The sequence below is a fragment of the Mastigoproctus giganteus genome, chromosome 3, assembly GCF_048544385.1.
Source record: "Mastigoproctus giganteus isolate SK-2022 chromosome 3, ASM4854438v1, whole genome shotgun sequence".
Classification (NCBI taxonomy): Eukaryota; Metazoa; Arthropoda; class Arachnida; order Uropygi; family Thelyphonidae; genus Mastigoproctus; species Mastigoproctus giganteus.
In genome coordinates this window covers 163,361,391-163,385,889 of record NC_143577.1, presented here as the reverse complement: position 1 = coordinate 163,385,889, position 24,499 = coordinate 163,361,391, and the positions used below count along the sequence as shown (strand labels likewise).

General features: G+C 36.0%; 1 protein-coding gene across 1 annotated transcript in view; it reads left to right on the top strand.

The window, feature by feature from the left end:
• Nucleotides 1-24,499, top strand: part of atl (atlastin GTPase) — a 346,856-nt gene that overhangs the window by 202,031 nt on the left and 120,326 nt on the right. The window contains exons 7-8 of the mRNA XM_090369474.1: nt 11,926-12,018; nt 23,301-23,439. Coding sequence (XP_090225600.1) covers nt 11,926-12,018; nt 23,301-23,439 — 232 coding nt within the window. The remainder of the gene's footprint in view (nt 1-11,925; nt 12,019-23,300; nt 23,440-24,499) is intronic.

The following is a 24,499-nucleotide window of genomic DNA, read 5'->3' as shown; positions in this document are numbered from 1 at the left end:
GAAAATTGATTGTTATGATACTGTTCATCTCATAAGAAAGGGAATGTCACCTTTCAATTTGAAGGACAAATGACCAAAGGGTGCTACAGAATTGTTCTGCACAAACATTATGGAGCACTGTGTTTGGGATGGAGAGGAGTGTAAGTTAGAATGCTGACAACGCTTCAGGTAGGCAAGGTCTGGCTCCCAAGTCTCCTCAATCAAAATATTTCTCTTTGTACAATATTATAATGCAGATCATACAATCCGATCTGAAGGAAACCTCCCTGCAATCACTTCTAATGTTCCATAGAAACAGTACAACATGCACACTCATGGGTTGTACCTCGATGAGCAAATGTTTCATAATTACAGTTTTTGGTTCTATGAAACAAAGTCCCAAAAGAATATTTCAAGATTGGGACAAATAAGCATTTGTACAGGTTCAAGGGTTGGACACCCCAGGATTGGACAGGATTCAAGCCTTTGACACCCCAGCCTGTATATATCACTCTCTGGAACTTTGCAAAAATACTTTTATTTTTAAGAAATTTAACACGTTCTGTAAAAAATAACCTCTTCCAGGTACTAGGCCATGATGCAGTAGCTTTGAAAATAACTTGATACTTACAAAGTGTGTAACGTTAAACTGAGCAAATGATGGTACAAACTTTCTAAAATATAAAAGTCGACAAAAGCTTAGTAAGATAACTTATGTGCTTTCAAGTAAATGTAAGTCTGCATAAAATGTGCTGAGGAAATTTTCACTTTAAATTATCTATCCAAATTGCAGTATAAAAATATAAACAATAATTTAATAAAGGATAATAAATAGGTTATCTTTCCAGGTTTTTTATTGGATGTTATACTGTAGAAAGGGTATACAAGCCCTTTCCCAAGTTTGATAACATTTTGTTATTTTTTTATTATTATTATTATTAGTTCATGATCCAACTTTTAAGTGCTAGAGGGTACTTAAATAGTGACTCATTCAGCAGCCATTATGAAATTGCTCATGTTTTTCTGGATTGCTGAATAGGTGTGCATTTCTTTTGGGATTGCCAGCCTGGTAAGTCAATGTTATATCCGTATGCATGTCAGGCTTTATGTTCCAACCCTACTATAGTATACTGTAATTACTGTTATTTAAAAATGCTATAAAATTTATTAATTAAAATTAATACTCAAAATTTATAATTCAGAAGTAAAACTGTTATCGGAATAACAGAAATAGGTATAGTATATATGAGCTTTTCATTTTGATTGAACATTTGCCCATTCAAAGCCTTTATTGAGGAATATCCTTATAGGGTGAATGGGATTAATAAGTTATTAATTCTGTTCATTCTTTTATGGTTCTAATTAATTAGTTATTAGAGTAATATATATATACAGTAGAACTTCTCTATTATGAACTTTATTTAACGAATTTTTTCGCAAAACATTGCACCTTGAAAAAAATTACATGTAAAATTAACCCCATATAACAAAGTGTTAGTCTCTCTATAACGAATTTTTTAAAAAAATTAGTAAAAGCATTTTTGAAGATTTTCAAGCATTTACTGCTAAACAGCCGCTCAAATATACTGCCTCTTTCCCTCCGAAATTTCGCATTAGCATCTGGAATTAAATAATTATCCTTTTAGTGAACACTTGTGGCCGTTGATGCCCGTAGGAGGGTCTTTGTTTCATTTTTGTTAGTTATTAAACCAAGTGGGTTTTCTTAAAAGTGGTTGTAAACTTTACAATAAATAAGGTAGATTTGTAAATTGATGTTGGCTCAGGGGAAAGCAAAATTCACTGCGGTAAACCTTTAGCATGCTGCGGCGGCAATACATAGAATGCTACCATAGTTGGTTTTTAGTAATGCCTACTTAGTGACATTCGCTTCTCATCGCAACTGTACCACGTGACCTTCATGTCAATCATTATATGATATGTCCGTTCTCGTCTAACTGGACTCCCAGTAGATGGTTTTCATGTTGTTGTTTTTTTTTTTTTTTAATTTTGTTCGTCATCAATCACAGAGGCTATATGCTCTTGTATTTTTTTATTTTTTTATTTTCTTATTTTATTTTTTTACCTGAAAAGTAACATGCAACATACGTTAATCATAAATTTTATTTTGTGTATATATGAATGAAAGCAAAATAAAAGAAATTCACAAAGTCATATATTTCTTCAAAGTGAGTGATACTGTTAAATTGGCAAGGGAATGTCATTGAGTAGGCGGTACCTGTACTAACAATTCACTATATGGCCAGTGCAGCAAAGTTTGCAGTGTATGTATCGGCAAGAGCTGCAGTCCAGTAATTTTTACGATTGAGAAAATAATGTCGAAGAGAAAGTGTTTAAATATTAATGATAAAGCAAAGATTGTTATGATATTGACCAGGGTTTTAAGAAAAAAGATGTGGAGAAATATGGCATATCCGCAAGCAGTTTATCTACGATTTTAAAAAAATCGAGAATCAATTTTAAATGCAATTGAAGGAGGAGCAGACAAGAAGCGAATTAAGTTGTGTATATACGAAGATGTTGATAAAGCTGTTCTAAAATTGGGTGCAAATGATATGTGAAAAGAATATCCCAATATCGGGCCTAATAAATAAGCAACAAGCTCTGAAATTTGCACAGTCCCTTGGACATACAGAATTTAATGCGAGCACTGGGTGGCTAGATAAATTTAAGAAGTGCCACAGAATTGTGGAAAAGGTTATTTGTGGAGAAAGTGTTAATGTAAGCAAAGAAGATTGCGTCAGTTGGAGGAACAATAGCTTAAAGAAGATTTTGGAAGAATATGAGCGTAAGGGTGTTTCTAATGCTGACGAAATGGGTTTATTCTTTAAATGTTTACCGAATAGAACACTTGCTTTTAAGGATGGTAAATGTTTTGGCAGAAAACAAAGCAAAGAAAGAATCACTGTGCTAGTTGGAGCAAATATGACAGGAAGTGAAAAATTGAGACTTTTAGTCGTCGGAATATCAAAAAACCCAAGATGTTTTAGAGGCACAAAATCTTTGGAAGTTGACTACACCTTTAATAAAAAAGCATGGATGGCAAGTGATATTTTTGAAGAATGGATATTAAAACTAGACACGCGTATAACAAAAGAAAAAAGGAAAATCGTGTTGGTAACTGACAACTATCTGGCACGTCCTGCCAATATTTCTGCCTATGCAAAGTTGCTTTTACCACCAAACGTAACGTCAAAACTCCAGCCAATGGACCAAGGCATTATTAAAAATTTTAAATTTCATTATCGAAAGAGAATAATAATGAAGATTGTCAATGCATTATCAGAAAATAGAAACTTGGAGGTTACAATTAACCTTAGATTGCATCTCTGAACTGGCAAAAGTTTGGACAAACGATATCACTGAATACACTATTCAAAATTGTTTTTCGAAAGTGGGATTTGCATTGAATACAGAAGTCGAACAACGACTGGTTGAACAAGATGAACTGCCCTTTTCACAACTGAAAAACTTTTGGACATTATTAGAATCGTCTGGAAACATTGAAAATGAAATAACAATGGATAGTTATGTTTATGTAGATCACAGCAGAACATCCAAATGAAGATGAAATACTGCTGAACAGTGTTAGATGCAACCATGATCACGAAGAAATTAACAATGATGCTGAAGAGACGCATCAGAACAACCCGTAGAAAAGCCAACTTACGAAGAAACGATTAGCGCTTTTAAAACGGTTTGTATGGGTCTACAGTTTTGTGAAAATGTTCCTGATAATGTTTTTAATGCTCTGAACAAATGTGAGGTTTTCTTTGAGAATCAGACAATTTTTTAATTGTACTGTGCAAATGAAAATTACAGATTTTTTTAATTTGTGATATTTACTGGCGAAAATTATGTAAAATTTAAATAAATATGTTTTTGAAATAAAATACATTAAAAATAAATGTAGATTCGTTTTCATTTTCTAATTAGATAACAATTTATAATAAAAAAGATATCCTCTGTATAACGAAATTTCTCTATAATGAATTTTTTCGCCAGATTTACCGAATTCGTTATAGGGAAGTTCGACTGTATATAGAAATAAAATAGCTTGATAAAAGGCCCTTATCATTAGATATGAAATAAGTAGCATAGACCAGCTTGGAATACACCTGCATAATCCATTCAATCTTGCATTGAATTAGACAAATATCTTAAATATACATACTCCTAATTAAAATACAGTGAAACCACCATGGCACCTCTCAGTAATGGCTAAACTTATTTCCCCCAGTCCCAAGATGGGCTTTTGTAATGTGTTATGCATTGTTTTGTAATAGGATTTTGTAATCGGTTATGCAGTGGTTTGTATAGGATTTTGTAATGTGCAGTTGCATTTAGCCACACTAATTTAATATAAAAACAAAAAATGGCAAACTGTCTCCACGTTTATATTATTATGGTTAATTTATTTCTTTTCTTGGCACTGCAGAAAATGTTCATAAAGTAACAGCCAAAAGTATAATGCGCCTGATTACATGAAAAAATAAAATACAAAAAATAAAACTGCAAACAATATTTGCTGCTGACATAACTCACACTTGCATGATAATGCAATAAAAGTCATAGCACAAAGTACATTTGCTGATATTTATAAACGTTGAAAAGGAAATATATGCTGATGCTTTGAGATGCTTAGGAATACCCAAATAATCTGTAAATTATGTGGCAAAATTCCCACAAAATTCCCTAAACTGAAATATAGATCGTGGAAATTAGAGTTCCATACTTAAATTGTAAGTTAAAACTCATGGTTTTTGCTGCCAAACTGCATTCCAGTTCAAATCATCAGAGTCAGTTTAAAAATGCTACAGTTGAGCTGACCGGGCTTGCCAGGTGAGTAAAGTGCCTGCCTAGCAACCCAAAGGTCGCGTGTTTGAATCCTGCCTCGGGCTTAGATCAAAGTACTGCAAAAACCTTGGGAGGTGCACTATGGCCACAGAAGCCGATGCGCCAACAACTACCAAAAAAAAAAAAAAAAAAATGCTACAGTTTCATTTTCAGATTCTGTTCAATTTCAGTACTATTCAGCGTGCATTCATTTTACTTAATGGCTTCCAAAAGAAGAGGTTAATCCTTTAAAGAAAATGTAGACATTATTGAATTCGAAAAGGATAAGTTGTGTTTGTGTGCTTGCTTAAAAGTTTGTGTGAATAAAATACAAATTCGAATCTAATTTGAAAAAAGACACTTTACACAGTGTGGGCGTTAAATGGTAATGAAGGTTCTAAGGTTGTTAAGGTGAGAAAAACAGACAATGCCTTGATGCAATCGTTTGATGATTCTGCTGTGTTTAGTCAAATAACTTTCCATTAATTCAACACAAGACATTGGAGGCCAGCAGAGAACTAAAAATGAATGACTTCAAATCTTCTCAATGGATGGCTTGAGAAATTTAGAAATTTGCATAACATTTCATTTAAATCCATAAATGGCAAAGACAAATCTGCTAACACTTAACAAGTTACATAGTGGCATCAGAAATTGGTTGAAATCTGTGCATCATATGACAAAAAGATTTTTAATTGTGTTTAAATGGGACTGTTTTTCAGAGTTCTCCTAGGTAAAATGACTGGGATAAAAATGAAAAATGCAACACTGGGAAACTTAAAAAAAAGAAAAGAAGCTAACTCATGCTGTGCATGAATACCTTAGAATTCGAAACACTATTGTTGTGTGCAAGGCCAATGGACTTCATCCTTACAGAAGTGTATATTTAAGTAAGTTCATTATTTGGCACAAAAATAAGTCTTAGATGATGAAATGACAGCCAACAGGAATGTCATTTTATTTCTCAATGAGGCTACATCACATCCCAATTTCAGCTTCAATATTGTTGAACTCAAGACCCGCTATAGACAATTTGCTTTACTGCACATATTATCGAAGACAGATTCTGTGAGTAATTTAACAAAATCTATTAGTACATCAGATGCATCTTTTTGGATATGTTCTGCAATGAAATGCATTAAGAAAGAGAGAGAGAAAGAAAAAGATTCCCAGACTTTAATAAAAGCTGCACTCATTGGTGTTAGTGGCAACTTCATAAACTGTGAACCTGTTCCAGAGGAAGCAGTTGGAATGGTTGCTAGTGACAACAGAACTTCACTGGAAGAATACATAAAAATTGTTTATAATTTAATGATAGAGGATCAAGTGGAAGAGAAGGGATTTTATAGCACAAGAAGTGGAAGGACAAAGTAGCAATGAAGAAAATTAAGATAATGTGAAAGTCCATTTATAGGTGAAGTACTGAAAATTCAAAGTTATTCTGATATTATGAATTATAGAACAATTAAAAAGGTTTGCTCTATTAAAAAATTATATGGATGTACTGGATTTAAAGAATGGCCTACAAATGCATTTTGTAAAATAAGTTTGGAATACTGAATTAAACTCAAAAGTAAACTGCATGTTATTTTTCAAAAAGCAATTAACCGTCTCAGAGTATAAGTAAGTGTAGCATAATATTAATTATAAATACAGGTAGCCCTCGATTTATGTAGGGGTTAGGTTCCTGGGAGGACAGGTGCAAATGGAATCCTTTATATATTGGAGTCGATGAGAAATCACAGGGTTATGTTCCGGGCACCAAAAATTTTACCTACCCTTTTCAATACTGGAAGTATTTAAAGCTCAGAAATAAAAAAAAATTTAATTAGAAAAAATGTTTTATTTTTAACCTACATAAATACACTACATAAAATAAATAAAAAAATAAATTAATATGTATGTAGTATACATAAAACATTTTGACAGTGGCATAATGGCAAAGTTTTAGTTGGCTTTTGAAGGCTCTGGTTGAGGATCTTCGGTTGACAGCCCTAGTTGAGAAGGTTGCCTTTTTTTGAAGAAAGAAGCAAGTGTTGATTGCCTGGATTTCTTCCTCCTTTAAGAATTTCAAAATAAGGGCTCAAGGTTGGTATGACCCCCTTTAAACTGTGCCACTCCTCTCCCAGTTGAGATCAATGTCACAGAGCTCTTTAGTGAGGGACTCTACATTTGCAAGAATCCGTTGTAGATTACTAGTCCATAATTTTTAGAGGAGGATATTCTCTCTCTCTTCCTCCTGCTGTTGGCTAAGTTTTGCAGTTAGTGCTTCAAGGTCTTCATTTGAAAGTGTCGCTGCATGACTTTTCAAGAGCTCAGTTACATCTTCAACTGTAACTTCTTCAACCCTCCCTCCTGTGCCAGCCTGCTGATGTCTTCTACAACATTCTGTTGTGGCTTGAATTCTCTGAAGTCACATGAAATGTGGGAGAAGTTTAGTCCACGCTCCATTTAGACAATTGACAGTCACTTCTTGTCAGGCTGTATTAACGTGATTGATGCCCTTTAAGACATCAAATGACTGCCAGTACTCTCTGGACATGTCTAAAGCCTTTACTATTTCTGTAAATGTTTCCTGTAGGTAATAAGCTTTAAAGGTGGCTCTTATCCCCTGGTCCATGGCTTGCAAAACTGATGTTGTATTAGGGGGCATGTAGAGAACATTAACTTTAAAAGGCATTCTGACTTCACCCAGATTTGTAGGGTGTCCAGGGGCATTGTCCAAAAGAAGAAGCCTTAGTTGGTAAATTTTTGTCATTGCAGAATTTGAGAACAGTAGACCAAAAATAGTTGGTGTACCAATCCAAGAAGGCATCCTGTGTAACCCAAGCCTTCTTGTTTGATTTCCAGTACACAGGCAACATGGCTTTGTTTAAGCCTTTCATAGCACATGGTGTTTCAGAGTGGTACACCAACATTGGCTTCAATTTTAAATTGCCTGACACATTTGCCCCCAACAAAAGTGTCAGCCTGTCTTTTGATGCTTTAAACCCAAGAGCCAACTTTTCTTCATGGGCAGTGAATGTTCTTGGGGGAAACTTTTTCCAATAAAGGCCCATTTTCAACATTGAAGATGAGATCTGAAGGATATTCACCCTACTCTACTATGGCCTGAAACTCTTCAGGGAATGTGACAGACACCTCAGCATCTGCATTTGCTCCCTCGCTGGTAATTTTCAGAGTTCTGCATTTGGTTCTTGCTTTACATCTCATGAACCAGCCCTTGCTATCCAAAATTATTTCATTTCACTGACCTTCTTTGTCTTCAAAAATTGACTTAGCATTTTCAGTTTCAGCCAAGGGAATTTTTTTTTTTTTTTTTTTAGTTCAAATCATCGACCCGAAATGTCAGCAGTTGCTCCATTTTTTTCTGAAAGCCTACTTCTGCTGTAACTAATTTGTGTAGCACTTACTCTGGTAGCACTCTGCATTGATTTTTTTTTATTTTATCAGCAATTCTTCGTAATTGTAGTAATAGTCTCAATGGCATATTCAACATTTCATAGCCCTACACACGTACATTAAGGCGGCTTTCACCAGCTTCCATCCTCCGAATAAATTCCATCTTATCTTCTGATGTGACAGATCAATGTGCTTTTTCACTCTTTCATTTGCACTAGAATTCACTGAACTTCTTTTACCAGACATGGCACCTCTTTATTCTATTAAATTAAAAACTTTATTCATTATGTAACACACTGTCTAGTGTATTGGCAAAAACTGCACATGGCTATTGCAAATTGCATAATTAATAAAAAAAGACCAGCACGTGTAAATAGCGTAAGCAACAACCAACTGAATGCTTCACTGCATGGACCTTTACCACCCACATCCACAAGTGGCTACTTTGAGGGTGAGAAACTTTCATCTCTAATTGGCTATGATATTGATGCACTAATCGCTGATTGGCTAAGATTGTGAGTAGGTGAGTTTCTCATCTGTGATTGGCTCAGATTGTCCTTGATCACGTGAACAGTGCATGATACATAGTACAGTACGATGCTGATAAATTTTGTTTGAAGATTTTAAACTTTCAATTTATAAAAATAAAAAAAAATTGCAAAAATAAATATTCATGGCATTGTGGTTGGTTAGTGACCGGCGCTATTGCAAATTGGCACAAATTGGACCAATGCCAAAACGAGGGCTCCCTGTACTGTACATACTAGTAAATATGTATTTTAAAATTACTGTCTCTTTATTTTTATATTTGCATACTGCACTAACACTACATTAATAACCTAAATATATATCAATATTATTATATACCTTATGCATAATAAATAATTAATAAGCACGGTTAATTTTTTTTAATATTGACTTTCCCCAACAAGACAGGCCTACAGTCTGACTGAATAAACAGCCCTAAATAATTTCATTACAAAAAAAAACTATTATTTAGGTGAAGTAGGAGTGTGTGATGGCCACTCTCTACCTCAATAGAGACTCCTGTTTTAATCAAATCCTGAAAGATCCAGATGAGGGCCCAGGATCTGTTGACTTGCCAGGGATCTTTATATGACATATGAAAGATTACAATTATTGGCCAGATTTCCCCCAGCACCAACCAATCAGAACAGTTTGTATAGAATAGAGCTACGTTGATTATTTTTCCTTAAAGCATGAAACTATGCATAAAATTCACTAGTGAATGGGTTAGTTCCAGTGCAATACCATGCCAACTCATGAATGTATTCACAATATGAGATACAATTAAAACAATGTCAATTATCTACTTCAGCAGTTCACTATGAACAAAATATGGTACAATGGCCCTGACCCATTCACTAAAACAGAGCTATAGAACGGAGGACATTTTTGTTAGTTTTAGTTAGTTGTTTTTCGCTGTTCATCCTGGACAACAGATGTGAACTACCTTAGATTCAACATGTTTTACTCATAGCCTTAAGTGGAACAGTATCACTCGCTCGGTATCTGTGAGACACCACACTTTGTTTAAACTAAAAAAAAAGTTAGCTTTTTCACTGAATTGGAACCATCCTCTTAATTATGATTTGGTTACAAAACATCGAACATAAATAAATGAAAGAAACTAGCAATGTTTCTATTATATTTTTCTAATTTTCAAGGTTACTCATCTCCGAATTGAAAGGACAGAATTCCAGTTGAAACTCCTGTGCTTGCATGGCATCTGCAAATGCAACGTGAATGGTTTGTTTTTGTTAGTCATTCATTTTAACTAGCAAAACAACCAAAGTGCTACAACAATTTTTTGTTATAGAGAGAGCTCTTTGTGGTGTCTCAAAGATTCAACATAGGAATGAGTGTTTCCTATAAGAAAAATAGATGGTTTTGCTTGCCTGCAGTTGTAATTCATAATAAGTTGAGATGAAAACAAAATACTGTCTAATCAGTTACAGATTATAGATGGGCAAAGGCATGGGATGACTGATTTTATTTCCAAATTTAAAAATAAAGAACAAATTTTTAGTGGCATCTGAAAGATGCCACTATAAAAGCAAAAACCTGGTGCTACCTTAGCACCAGGTTTCTGCTTTTGACATGTATAAGTTCCAGATATTTGATGAAACAATGAGCAGCGTTTTAAAAATAGATAGGACAGGACTTCTTGTATGCCAAAGAACAGTTTCTTTCAGATATAAATAAAATCTGTGGCATTTATTTGTCAGGATATGAATGTTGATATTTTCAAGAAAATATCAACATTCATATCCATATACTGAGGGAAAAGACTTGGGCAGAATTTACCATGGGTTTGAGAAAAAGTTTAACAGATAGTTGATTATATTGAAGGGATGTAATCAATAATTACTTCATAATAAATTATGAATCTTTATTATTACCTGCTTGTCACTGCTTTTTCTTGATCCCTTTATATAAATTTGTGTTATTGAAGTTTCTGCTGAAAATTCAATTTATTTTTATTGGGATTACTGAATATTATAATATGCTTAAGCCATCTATTTTACTACTAATGTTTAATGGCACAGCTGCAAAAGTTAAGAAGATGCTGCAGAGTTACATGTATGGCATATGTTTGGCTAGATATGACTTCTCTTGACACTCTTCAAGAGAATATGCAAACATATGTTTTGATGTAACTATTGACTATTGTAACTATTTGAACATATGTAAATAATAGCAAAACTCTTATCAGTGCATGTATTAAAGAAGACTCAAATGAGTAATTTCATTCAACAGTTGTTCATTTGAACTTTGTGGTCAGGGTAAGGTTGGTTTATATGTAGAAAACTTTTTAGAATGGTTAGGCAAATGTTATTATTGATATCTTTCTAGTGGTAACTATAAACTTCTTTGCAGGTTATTGTTCATTATTTAAAAAAGTGCCAGGGGTATTATTTAAAAAATATATATTATCCCCTGAAAATCCAAATTTAATCTATTTCAAGCAATCAAAAACTTGGTAGTAATGCTAGTTTGCTCTTTAAAATGAATTTCTCAAATGTTAAGAACAAGTGATGTAGATTGGATTTGGGGGGGGGGGGTTAACTTAACTATATCACCAACCCCTAATATTTATCAGACACGTTCTCCAAATGTCTTTTAGCAAAGTCAAATTTTCAAAAAATATTTTATAACAATTGAAAGATATGAATAATATAAAGATTCCAGTATAACATTCAGTGGTTAGTTTAATTAAACCTTTTTGGTGACATGCTTTTTAGTCATATCTCATTTATATTGCATCATTTCATTTGATTTTTCTGTCAAAATTAAGTTTGATTGGGGTGGGGTGAGAATGACATGTCTACACCTGATCACATGTACCTGAAATATTAAAAACAAGTTCATTCATTGCACAACTGGTTCAGCTGCTATCATTGTGCTTATCCCAATTTCCAAAGCTAGTCATTTGTACAAATGTATCAGTTACTTAATTTCATATTTAAAAATTAACTCATTCAATTCTGGTAAATATCATAAACTTGATTCAGTTGAGCCTTTTTGAATGATATAATTTATATTTGTAGGTACAAAACTGAAGTCCAGTATCATTAGCAAACAAATATTAACGAATGGTTTGATAATGTATAATAGATTAATATTTATTCATTTTGTATTTAATTGTATAATTTTTTTCATTCACAGAAATTAGTTTTCTTGGTAAGAGATTGGAGTTACCCATATGAGGCTGAATATGGCTTCCAAGGTGGAAAAAAGATGCTGGATAGAAGATTAATTGTATGCTTCATTTTATTTGGTATTATACTGTATTAAAAAAAATTAAGATTTTCACTGTTTTTTTGTTGTTTTTTTTTTTTTTATTAGCATTAGCATTAATAGAGGCATGATGCAAGAAAACAAGTTTATGCAGCATCAGCCAAAAAAAAAAAAAAAAAACACCCATTTCACTCCTCCGTTCGTTCCAAATACCTGTCCAGCCCAGCCTTAAATTTATTTATGCTATCAACTTCCACAAAAAGGATGGAAGTTTGTTCCACCAACCAACTACCTGCTGGCTAAGGGCAAACTTCCGCACATCTATACTACATCTGTCTTTCCTCAATTTGAATTTATGCTCTCTCAGGTGATTATTCTGAGCAAGAGGAAGATTCCCATCAGCATTGAGCATGCTCAAACCATTCAAGGCTTTATACACCTCAATCAGATCACCTCGCAGGTGCCTAGTCTCCAGACACTAATTTGCAAAACTTAAGCCTTTCTTCGTAAGAGCAACCCTTTGTTCCCTTCACTAATCTTGTTGCCTTTCTCTGTACTCGTTCCAACACTCTATATCCTTCTTAAAATGAGGTCTCCAGACCTGTATACAGTACTCAAGGTGTGGCCTGACTATTGCCTTATACAAGGGGATAATCACCACCTTATTCCTGCTAGAAAAATTCCTGTATATCATTGACAAGACACCATGAGCTACTCTTGTAGACTGTCTGCACTGCTCAGAAAACTTCATATCTGCCTGCACAATTACCCCCAGGTCCTTTTCATTCTCTACCACTGTCAGTATAGTACCACAGAGTTGATATGTTACTCTGGGATTACTGCTTCCCATATGTAGTACTTTATATTTGTCAATGTTAAACTTCATTTGCCACCTCTCAACCCATCAGCTCAACTTTTCTAGATCCTGTTGCAGCAGTGTACTGTCATTAACAACCCTGCCAACCTTTGTATCGTCTGCAAACTTGGACATTAAAACCTGATATACCATCATCAATATCATTTATAAATACAGAAAACAACAATGGACCCAACTCTGAACCCTGAGGGACTCCACTAATAACATTAGTCCACGATGAGCAGTGACCATTGATTACCACTCTGTCTTCTCCCACTCAACCATCCCTTTATCCATAGCAGCAATTTGCCTCCAATGCCACACTCTCCAATTTGTTCAGCAGTCTTTCATGTGCAACAGTATCAAAAGCCTTTTTAAGATCCAAATATATCATATCAAAGTTATTCCCTGCATCCATTCAAATTGGTCAGGCAAGACTTTCCCTTAACAAAACCATGCTGTGTCCAAGCTATAAATGAAGTCTTGTCTAGATGATCCTGCAGTGCTTCTTTAACCAGTGCCTCCATTAATTTTCCTGAAACAGAAGTTAAACTTAACAGGTCTATAATTACTTGCGCTACTCACCCTTTGATCCTCCTTTTTGTGAATTGGGGTCACATTTGCACATCTCCAGTCCATGGGTGCCTCCCCTGAGTCTAAAGAAGCTCTCATAATTATGGCTAAGGGTTTGCTTACTTCCTTTGCTGCCTCCTTTAATATAACTGGATAGACTCCATCTACCCCGCGTGCCTTTTTTATGTTTATCTTCAACAATTTCTCCTCCACTTTAGTCTTAGTTATTAGAAGATTATCTCGCTTACTGCCAGAGTTTAACTCACTTCTGGCTTTCCCCTCCCTGAATAACTCCTCATGGGTGAATGTAGATGCAAAATACTCATTTATTTTGTTAGCCACCTGAGCAGGATCATCAACAGTTTAACCATCAATATTCAGTGGACCAATCTGATTCATCCCTTTCCTTCTAGAGTTTACATAAGTAAAGAACTCTGTTGTTTTTCTTTGCATCCTTTGCCAAGGATTTCTCATCTGCCTTTGCTTGCCTAATCTCCTTTGTGACTTGATTACAGACCAGCTTATATCTATCATAAGCTTCCATGTCACCCATTAATTTATATGTATCCCATGCATTTTTCTTCTCTGCCACATGTCTCATTAGTTCATCTGACATCCATTTAGGCCTAAACCTTGAACAATATTTCTTAGTTGATATGTAAAGCCTAGTAGCTTCCAAGATTAATTATTTAAATGCTTCCCGTTTTGAATTTGCTGTTGGTATAATCACCAGTTGGTCCCACCATGTAGAATTTAAATACTGTCTCAGACCATCGTAGTCGCCTTTATGAAAGCAAAAACCCTTCCCTTTACCCTTGATGGTAGTTACCTCTTTGAGTAAATCCCACTTCAGTACACTGTGATCACTGCCACCTAGTGGTTCCTTTATCTGCAGATTCTTGATGCATGAAGAATCACTACTGATAATCAGATCAAGAGTATTTCTCCCTCTAGTTTCCTCCCGAACATGCTGCTGCTGTAGAAAACAGTCGTCCAATAAATCCACAAAAGCCTTGCTAGTGTGGGTGTGACCAACCCACAAATTCCAGTCAGTATCTGGGAAATTAAAATCCTCCATTATAAGACTCTCTGATTTACTTGCCCACTCTGTTTCCCTGTACAGATTCTTATTATACTCATTGGAGTCATTAAGCCTATAACACACTCCTCCTCTCAATTTTGATCTCCCACTGCTTGTGTCACACCAAACTGACTCAACACTGCACTGTCCAACGATGTCGACTGGCTTCACTCCTTGGATTTTATATGTTTCTTAACTAATAGCATAACCCCTCCTCCCTGTCTGTCGTTCCTGTACACATTGTACTCCCCAAATTCCAATTCTGCATTCCTTATATCTGTGCGGCACCACGTCTCATATCCCAACAATATCTGCCTTTGATGTTTTGAGCAATACCTCAAATTCATCAAATTTATTTACCACCTAGCATTGGTGTATATGCAAGTATACAGGGTGTTTCAGTTAAACGTTTCAGAACTTCTAAGAGGGGTAGGGTACATCCCGACAACTCGAAATCATATAGCAATGTGGGGTCGGAAATGCTTTCCTGAAGCAGTGTTGTACACAGAAGCACCATAAGAAAAGAGACCGTAAGTGAGAAATCGTTTTAATAATACATGAAAAGAAGCAAAAGGTACATGGATTAAAGTAAGTGTTCGAAGTTTCTTCCACGGGCTACAATGCACGCCTCACATCTCCGACGCATGGACATCCGAACATTCTGGAATACTCCAGGCGAATTTCGAATTTCTTCGGCGGCTACTGCGATTCTTGCAACCAGCTCCTCAGCATTGTCAACAGGGGTGTCATAAACTAGCGATTTCATATGACCCCAGAAATAAAAATCAAGACATGATAGGTCGGGTGACCGAGCAGGCCAACGCACGGGACCACTACGTCCGATCCACTGTTGACCAAATGTGACATCCAGGTAGTTACGAACATCTCCGCTATAATGGGCAGGGGCTCCATCCGGTTGGAACCACATTGTCTGTTGCGTCGATGCAGAAATCTGTTCATCTCTCAAAAGTTGTGGCAATACTTGCTGCAGAAAGATCAAGTAGATAGGTCCGGTTAGACGACACGGTAACAGGTAAGGTCCGATGAGGTGATCTCCCATAATACCGGCCCATTCATTGACCGAAAATCGAATCTGTGCTGCACGACGACTTCTGTGTACAATACCGCTTCAGGAAAGCATTTCCGACCCCACATTGCTATATGATTTCGAGTTGTCAGGATGTACCCTACCCCTCTTAGAAGTTCTGAAACGTTTAACTGAAACACCCTGTATATGCACCTCTTCCTATTCTTAGCTACCCTAACACAACCTATGTGTTTACTTGTACCACAATGACTCCCAGCCGTCTCTGAAATACTCTGCATCTTGTTTTCCAGGCTGCTGCTCATTCCAATAGAAGCTGTGCAAGAATCACTTTCACCTCTGCCAGTGGCTACTGTTAATCTATTAGTCCTTGTATCCCCCCCAAGCTAGCAGTTTTCGAATCCACAGCAGCATAAGCAGTCTCTCCTATTAGCAAGTACAGACCTGGCTGTACTTGTTAATAGGTACTCATTGGGAGGACCATTGATATTATTTAACACTTAATTATTAAATAAATACCTGTTTATGTTGTTATCCTGAGCATTACATAAACATTAACTGGTGAATACCAAAAAAAAAAAAAAAAAAAACAAAAAAAAAAAAATCTTAGATAGAACCAACAGTTTTTAAATAGTATTTGTTGTGGTTTTTTTTAGAATAAATATACAGTCAGACCTCTATATAATGTAATTGATCGTTTGCTTGAAAAAATTCGTTAATTAGAAATTTTGTTATAAGGAAATATGATATCTTCAACAGTGAAAAATAGTGTAATTCAACATTCAGAAATATAGTAAAAGATGTGAAATAAATCAGAAATAAGCGGAATGAATAAATTTTCTAACATTTTAAAACAATTAATTTATTAATACATACTTATTAAGAAATGACTACTTACATTATGTGCACTTTTAAGAATTATTTCTTAAAATATTTGGTTATTTTTTGTTGTACATTGGATCTTACTGTACATATTTGTTCACATTTGTTAAAACACTCAAATATATTTTCTTCACATTGAAACAAGCCCATGATGCAAAGTTTCAAATGCTGCCAACATTTGATGTTTCGTAGGTTTAATATTGCCCCCATTTTCATCCAACTCATATTGTCAAAGCTCATTGCTTTGAATACTCTCCAAAATGTTGGAGTCACTCGGATATTCAGCTACTGACATCATTCGTCAAGAACAATTTCTCCACTGATCAAACCTCTCACTTGGAGTTCTTCCCAAGATTGCTCAATGTCTTGTAATACTTCATCCCTCTTGTTGCTGTTAATTGGCATTTTAACAAAACCTGCTTTTGCGAAACAATTCTTAATCATTGTTTCCATCACATCTTGACCTACACTTTTGCCAACTCTGATATGCACGTCTGCAAGCCCATAACAGAATCTATAAGTTGGTTGGTTTCTATTCTCAGTATAATTTTTTCCCTTCAGTGGTGCATTTTCAAATTCTTGTTAATGCCTTGGTCCATTGGCTGCAGTTTAGACGAGTTATTCAGAGGGAAGAAAACAAACTCACACTTGTAAGTTTTTAAATTAATGAGTGGTGGGCAGGGCAGTTGACGACAATCAATGCAATATTTCTATCTTTTGTCATATTTCTATCGAAATTTAAAATACACTATTCAAAAATTTCATTTCTCTAAGCTTTTTTGTTGTAGTTGTAGTCGAACTCTTAACGACTTTACTCCTTTGAAACATCAGGGTTGTTTACTTTTGCCTATTACCAAAAGCTTCAGTTTTTCATTACCAGCCATATTTGCACCAAATAAGACTAATTCTCTCCTTGTTATTTTTACCACCTAAATATTTATCACCTTTAAAAGACAGTGTCTTGTTTGGCAAACATTTAAAAAATCGACCTGTTTTGTCAACATTGAATATGTCTTTGAACTTGTAGTCCGCCATAAAATATTTTTTATTTTTTTCCCCCAAAACTCTTTCTTTCCAATGGATGCAGTCTTCTTCGATTACAACTCCACTTTCACCAGAAATAACTTTTTCGAGTAAGCTACGGCACTTTTTAAATTACCCCAGCCAACCAGAATTGGCTCTGAATGTTTTATGCTCCAGAAAAGATGCATACTCAATAGCCTTTTCTTTTATTAATGGCCCTGATATTATTATGCTTTGGTCTGGAATCAATTTTGCCCGCTTAAAAACGGCTTCATCTACAAGATGTAGATGAAGGCATAATTTAGCACACTTCCGACTGGATTCTGTTTCCTCAAACAGTTTGAGAATTGAAATGTGCTTTTTCAGAATGATTGACACACTACTGGCAGGGATACCAAATTTTGCAAGTTTTTTTTTTTTTTTTACATCTATGCAAATATGCCTTCATCTTTGGCTGTGGATGCATAGGTAGCAGTTGACCAGCGTGATTTCTCAGTACGGTAGAGGTTTTATGGGCAAAACTAAATTGTTGAATGTCTTATCTTTTAATTCATGCTCTTAAGAATTAAATCATCATCCTTTTAGCTCATAATTTGCACTTTCTACAGCATCAACTCTATTGTCTAAAGACGAGATGCTCAAACAATGCGTACCCAGGTCTCTTGAAATCAGTTCGTTATATGAAAATTTTCTTCATTATATGGAAACCATTTTCGATGTAATGACCAAGGGGAAATCAAAAAATTCACTATATGGAAGTTTGTTAAAGAGATCCTATTGGTTAAAGGTCCTATTGTATATCTACATTGAGCTGAATCAGTTTGATGTGGGGTAAGGAAAAAACCCATCAAGATTTTATTAGAGAGGAATTAATAGACTAGTATTACATCTAGAATGATAGGTTTTGAATAGGCTAATATTAGAAAACTTACTGCTAGTCCAAACAGTAGTCTAGTTTTCTGGTCTTGCCAAAGCTATTGGCTGCAACTTTTGCCTGTCTCTGCTCCAATCTGTGACATTTCTGTTGCCACCAACTGCCATCATCCTACTGTTTCTGGTATAGTCCATTTAATGCCTTCTGTCAGAAGAATTTTGAGCAGCTTTGATGCCAAGAAAACTCCAGGTCCTTATGGCAAAATGTGTGCTTCTGAGCTTGCTCATATACTGTTGCCTTTTTTATACTTTCTTATTCCATTGGTGTTTTCCTTCTGCCTGAAAATTTGCTAATATCCAGCCAGTGTTCCTAAAAAGGTTCACAAATCCCTGCCATCCAGTTATTGTCTCATTGCACTTCTACTCTTTCTAAAGTAATGGAGAAATATGTTAAGCACCAACTCTTAAAATATACAGAAATCTTCCATCTCCTCGATTATTGCCAATATGGATTCTGTCAGTGTTGATCCACTTGTGGTATACCGGCTTATATACCCATCTGTGGATATTTTCAGTGGAAAAAGTTTGGCTAAACTCAAACAATTGCTCTTGACATTTCAAAAATGTCGGATTATGTTGGGCATAAAGGTCTCCTAAACAGGTTTCCGTCTTATGGAGTGTCAACTGTTTTTTTTGTAATTGGGTATTTTGTTTTCTCTCTGATTGCTCACTATGGGTGGTAGTAGACAGATCTCTGTCTTCTTTTACACTAATGCTATGTTCTCCAAGTTCTTTCTCCCACTCTTTTCTTGTATATTAACGACCTTCTATTGAGTAGAAATTCTATCCATAGTTGGGCTAATGATTTCACATTGCATTCCACCTTCCAGTTTGAGAAACCATGTGCTGTACAAACAACTTCAATTTCTCTAATATCCATTACCAATTCCTTAAATGCTGAACTCCAGGTAAGGAGTTCAGTGTTTGGACTGGGGAAATGATAACAGTTAATTTCAATCATTATAAAACTCAGTCCTGTCTTATCTTACAAAAAGGATTCTTCTCTTCCCAGGCTTGGCTGCCTCCGTAGCCAGGTGGGTAGGAGCAGCAGTGCATAGCACATGCTTCTTGTTTAGACCGGGGTTCGAGCCCGTGACCACCAAATATGGAGGATGCAGAAAGGTCAGAGAATGACCACTGCATATCCCTGGAGCAATATGGCCTTAGTTACTAATGCTCCTAAAAACCAAATAACAACAGCTTCCCAGGCTTATCTCTGATGATCTCAGATTTTTAGATGAAATCACATACCTCAATTGTGGATTACCCTGATTTCTAGTCTCTCTTGGCATTAGCGCATCACAAATGTTGTTTCCTCTTCAACTGAAAAACAGTTCTCTTTCACTCTCGGCACTACTTTTCTTCTAAACAGCTACTCACTCTGTACAAATCTCAAATCCATCCTACTATAGAATATTGTCCCGACATCCGTGGTGGTGCCCACATAACCTCTGTCCTCTAGAGGACAGTTAGGTTAATTAAGACTCATCTCTTACTAAGTCCCTCCACTCTGTCTCAGACATTCCATTTCTTCCATGCCTTTTCTTTATATACTTTCATGGGCACTGTTCTTTTGAATTGGCTTCTGTAATTCCCCTTCTTCCAAACCAGTCCAAACACATGCCACAACCAGTTAGCATCAAACTGGTTGATGCTAACTGGATCCAACTTTTCTTCATAATTTATTCCTTCAACTTCTGTTTCTGGAACAACCTCCCCTCACATTTTTGTTAAATTACATTCTACAGAAATTCAAGTCTAATGTCAACAAGTAGTAGTAGTGGAAAATGATGCAAGAAAGCAAGCTTATATAGCATCAGCAAAAAAAAATCCTACACAGTTCATCTATCCGTACCCTCCAAGCATTTGTTTAGTTCTTCCTTGAATTTATTCAACCCATTCACTTTCACAACAACAAATGGAAGCTTGTTTCAACAATAAACCACCCATTTCCTGAGGGCAAACTTCTGCACATCTATTCTGCAACCATCCTTCCTCAACTTGCATTTATGCCCTCTCAGCAAGTGGAATAATACCATTAATATTCAGCTTATTCAAGGCTTTAAACAACTCCGTCAGATCTCCGCCTCCAGGTGCCTAGCCTCGAGACTGTCATTAACCACCTGCTAACCATTGTATCATCTGAAAACTTGGACATTAAGCCTGATATACCTTCATCAATTTCATTGAAAAATGTTGCAAATAACAATGGGCCCAGCACTGAACCCTGGGGAACTCCACTAATATAACATTAGTCCACGAAGAGCAGTGTCCATTGATGCTATCCTCTGTCTTTTTTCTACTTAACCAACCCTTTATTCATAGCAGTAACTTACATATAATGCATATTGCTCTAGTTGTACAGCAGTCATTAATGTGCAAACAGTATCAAAAGCCTTCCTGAAATCCATCTATATGATGTCAAAATTATTTTTTGCATCCAGTTCCTTGGTCACTGCATCATAGTAATCTGTCAGATTGGCTAGACAAGACTGTCCCTTAAGAAACCCATGCTGTGATTTCAGTAAATTCATGCCCATCCAGATGGTCCTGCATTACTTCTTTAACCAGTGATTCCATTCATTTTCCTTTATACGGATTTTTAGCAAACAGGTCTGTTATTATATGTCTCCTTTTGGATCCCCCTTTATGAATTGGGGATACATTCACACATCTCCAGTCGATAGGGAGAGCATCCCTGGATTCCCCTGAATCCAGGGGTGCTCTTAATTATGGCTAAGGGTTTGCTTACCTCCATTGCTGTCTCCCTTAATATAATTGGATAGGTTCCATCCACCCCAGGTGCCTTTTTCATGTCCATCTTCAAAAATTTCTCCATTTTCCTTTCAGTTATCACAAAGCCATTTAGTTCCTCTTTAGTTTGGTAAATGTCTGGCATCACCTTCCCTAAAGAATTCCTCGTGTGAATGTAGATGCAAAATATGTATTCAATTTGTTCACAACCTGAGCATCATCAAGAATTAACCCATAGACATCAAGTGGCGCAATGTGATTCAATCCCTTCTATTGTTAATATGAACATAGAAGTTATTGCTTTTTTCTTTGCCACTGACTTCTCATAATCTGCCTTAGCTCACCTAACCTCCTTTGTGACATTATTACAGACCAATTTATATTTGCCATAAGCTTCTGTATAACCTGATAATTTATATGCATCCCATGTACTTTTCTTCTCCACCATGTGTTTCAGTTCAAATGACATCCATTTAGGTCTAAACTTTGAACAGTATTTTGTTGTTGGTATGAAAAGTCTAGTAGTATTTTTGAATACTTCCCATTTAGAATTTGCTCTTGATAATGTTCAGTTTGTCCCACTGCACAGAATTTAAAAACTGTCAGACTACTGTAGTCACCTTTACGAAGGCAAAACCTTTCCCTTTACGTGACAGTACTTATGTCTTTAATTAAATTTCACATTAGTGTACTGTGATTGCTGCCACCCAGTGGGTGTTTTACCTGCAGATTCTTAGATGCATGAAGGATCACTGCTGATAACCAGATCAAGCGTAATGCTTCCTCTTGTTCTCTCTCTGACATGCTGCTGTAGAAAACAGTCATCCAGGAAATCTACCACAAGTGTCTTGCTACCATTGTGAGTAAACAACCCACAATTTCCAGTCATCTTGAAAGTTAAAATTTCCCATTTTTGGTTTACTGGCCCACTATGTTTCTTTGTATAGCTGTTTGGCATACTCATCACAGTCATTAGGCCTGTAGCAGATTCCTACTCTCATTAAGTTTTTTCTCAAAAATGTCACACCAGACTGACTCAGTGTTCTACTCGTGACCCATGTCAACTGGATACACTGCTTTAAATTTAATATGCTTTTTAGCTAAGGGTATAACCCCTCCACCTCTCTTCCCCTGTCTGTCCTTCCTGTACACGTTGTACTCCCCCCCCCTTTCAAATTCAGAATCGCTTATTTTTGAGTGATACCATGTTTTTGCTATTTCTACAAAGTTTGTATTTGATGAATTAATGAGTACTTTAAACTCATCAAAATAATTTACAGTGCCCCTAGCATTAGTGTGCGTACAAGTTTACATGCACATGTTCTTACTCCTAGTTACCCTTACTAAGGCGCCTCTGTAGCCAGGTGGGAAGGAGCAGCAGTGCGTAGCACACGCTTCTTGATTAGACCGGGGTTCGAGCCCGTCACCACCGAATACGGAGGATGCGGAAAGGTCAGGGAATGACCACCGCATATTCCCGGAGCAATATGGCCTTAGTTGCTAATGCTCCTAAAAACCAAAACAACAACAACAAACAACAACAGTTACCCTAACTCAGCCCATGTATTTATTTGTTCCATGATGGCCCATAGCAGGGCCTGAAGTACCAGAAACCTTGATTTCTAGGCTGCTACATGTACCGATCACTTTCATCTCTCCCTGTGGCTCTAGTTAAGCTATTTGTCTGTGTAACCCCTTCAACCCAAGCTAGCAGTTTACCAGCCCATCTATCACTCCCTTGCATCAGCAAGGGAGTGATATTTGCTGATACCTTCAGGAAATATTCTTGCACCCTCACCATAAAAAAGGTGGGGAGGATCTGATGCACATTTAGTAATGATTACTCTTGTACCACATGAATATTAAGATTGTTTATTCTGTTAATAACTAAATTCCTGTACATTAAGGTGAGTTTTTGGGAACTTCGCTGGTACCCATAATCAGACCATATATTGCCTGTTGTCAGCCCCTTGCTGCCGAGTGTCTCAATCCCTGCTGTGCGTTCACACAACTATATTAGATCTGAAGCACACCGTACTATCAATTACTGTACAAAATACTACACTGATATTTACACATTATAAAATGCATATTGCATAATAAGAATTGGTTTTCACTTTTCTTTATAAGCTTATTTTTTTTTATGTGCTTTTTAGATATCTGAGCGACAACATCCAGAATTGCAAGAGCTAAGAAAGCATATACGATCTTGCTTTGATGAAATCAGTTGCTTCTTGATGCCCCATCCTGGCCTGAAGGTTGCAACTCATCCTCATTTTGATGGCCGATTAGCAGGTAACTTTATTATGGTTTACATATTAAGATGGACTGGTAGCGCTAGTATTTTTAATTATAAATTCAAAACTACAGTCCATTCCGGTTATTTGGGACACATCGGGACTAGTGCATTTTGGCACAATTAAGCGGTTGCCCCAATTATCCAAAGTTTCATGTAAATGGTTAAAAATACAATGTACCCCCCCATACCCCTTTACAATTGGTTCAATGTACAATCAAATCACGTTACGACAAACTCAACATAGTAAAGTACCGTTCGCTATACGATGTGCAGGCGCCTCCGTAGCCAGGTGGGAAGGAGCAGCAGTGCGTAGTACACGCTTCTTGATTAGACCGGGGTTCGAGCCCGTCACCACCAAATACGGAGGATGCGGAAAGGTCAAGGAATGACCACCGCATATTCCGGAGCAATATGGCCTTAGTTGCTAATGCTCCTAAAAAACCAAATAATAACAATATACAGTAAGCGCCGGTCATTGTGATCACGTTTATGAATAGAATTTTAATTCTATTAAAAGCGATTCTAATTAGCGAAAATAGGAGGAATATTATCCACAGGCTATAAAAGCAAAGATATATTAATCACAAATTTACCCTTTATTACCTTACTTCATAATTAAAAAATTAAATGATACGTGATAATCGGAATAATTAATACGTACTGCAATATGTTCATACGACCTAGTTGACATTTCTGTTCACTGACATTTGTGGGGGGGCATTAAAATTTAAAACAGTAAAAAGATAAGCAATCAGTAACAAAGAACATAGCACACACAAATTGCAAGTAGCACAATATGAGCAAGTGAGAATGGAGTAACGAGTTACAAATTTTTAAAAACAGGAATGAAGAGAAGAGCTGAAAATTAATTTTTTTAATATGATTGAAGATTTCATGGAAGTGTCAACACATTTCACCATAATACCCCACAGAATTCCAGCTGTCAGTATTATCACAGATCCAGTAAGATCGAGTTTACTGTCTGTTTATGATAGATTTCACTAACAGAAAAGCCCAATAAACAGGTGACTGCTAATTGTTTTTATTGCTTTATGG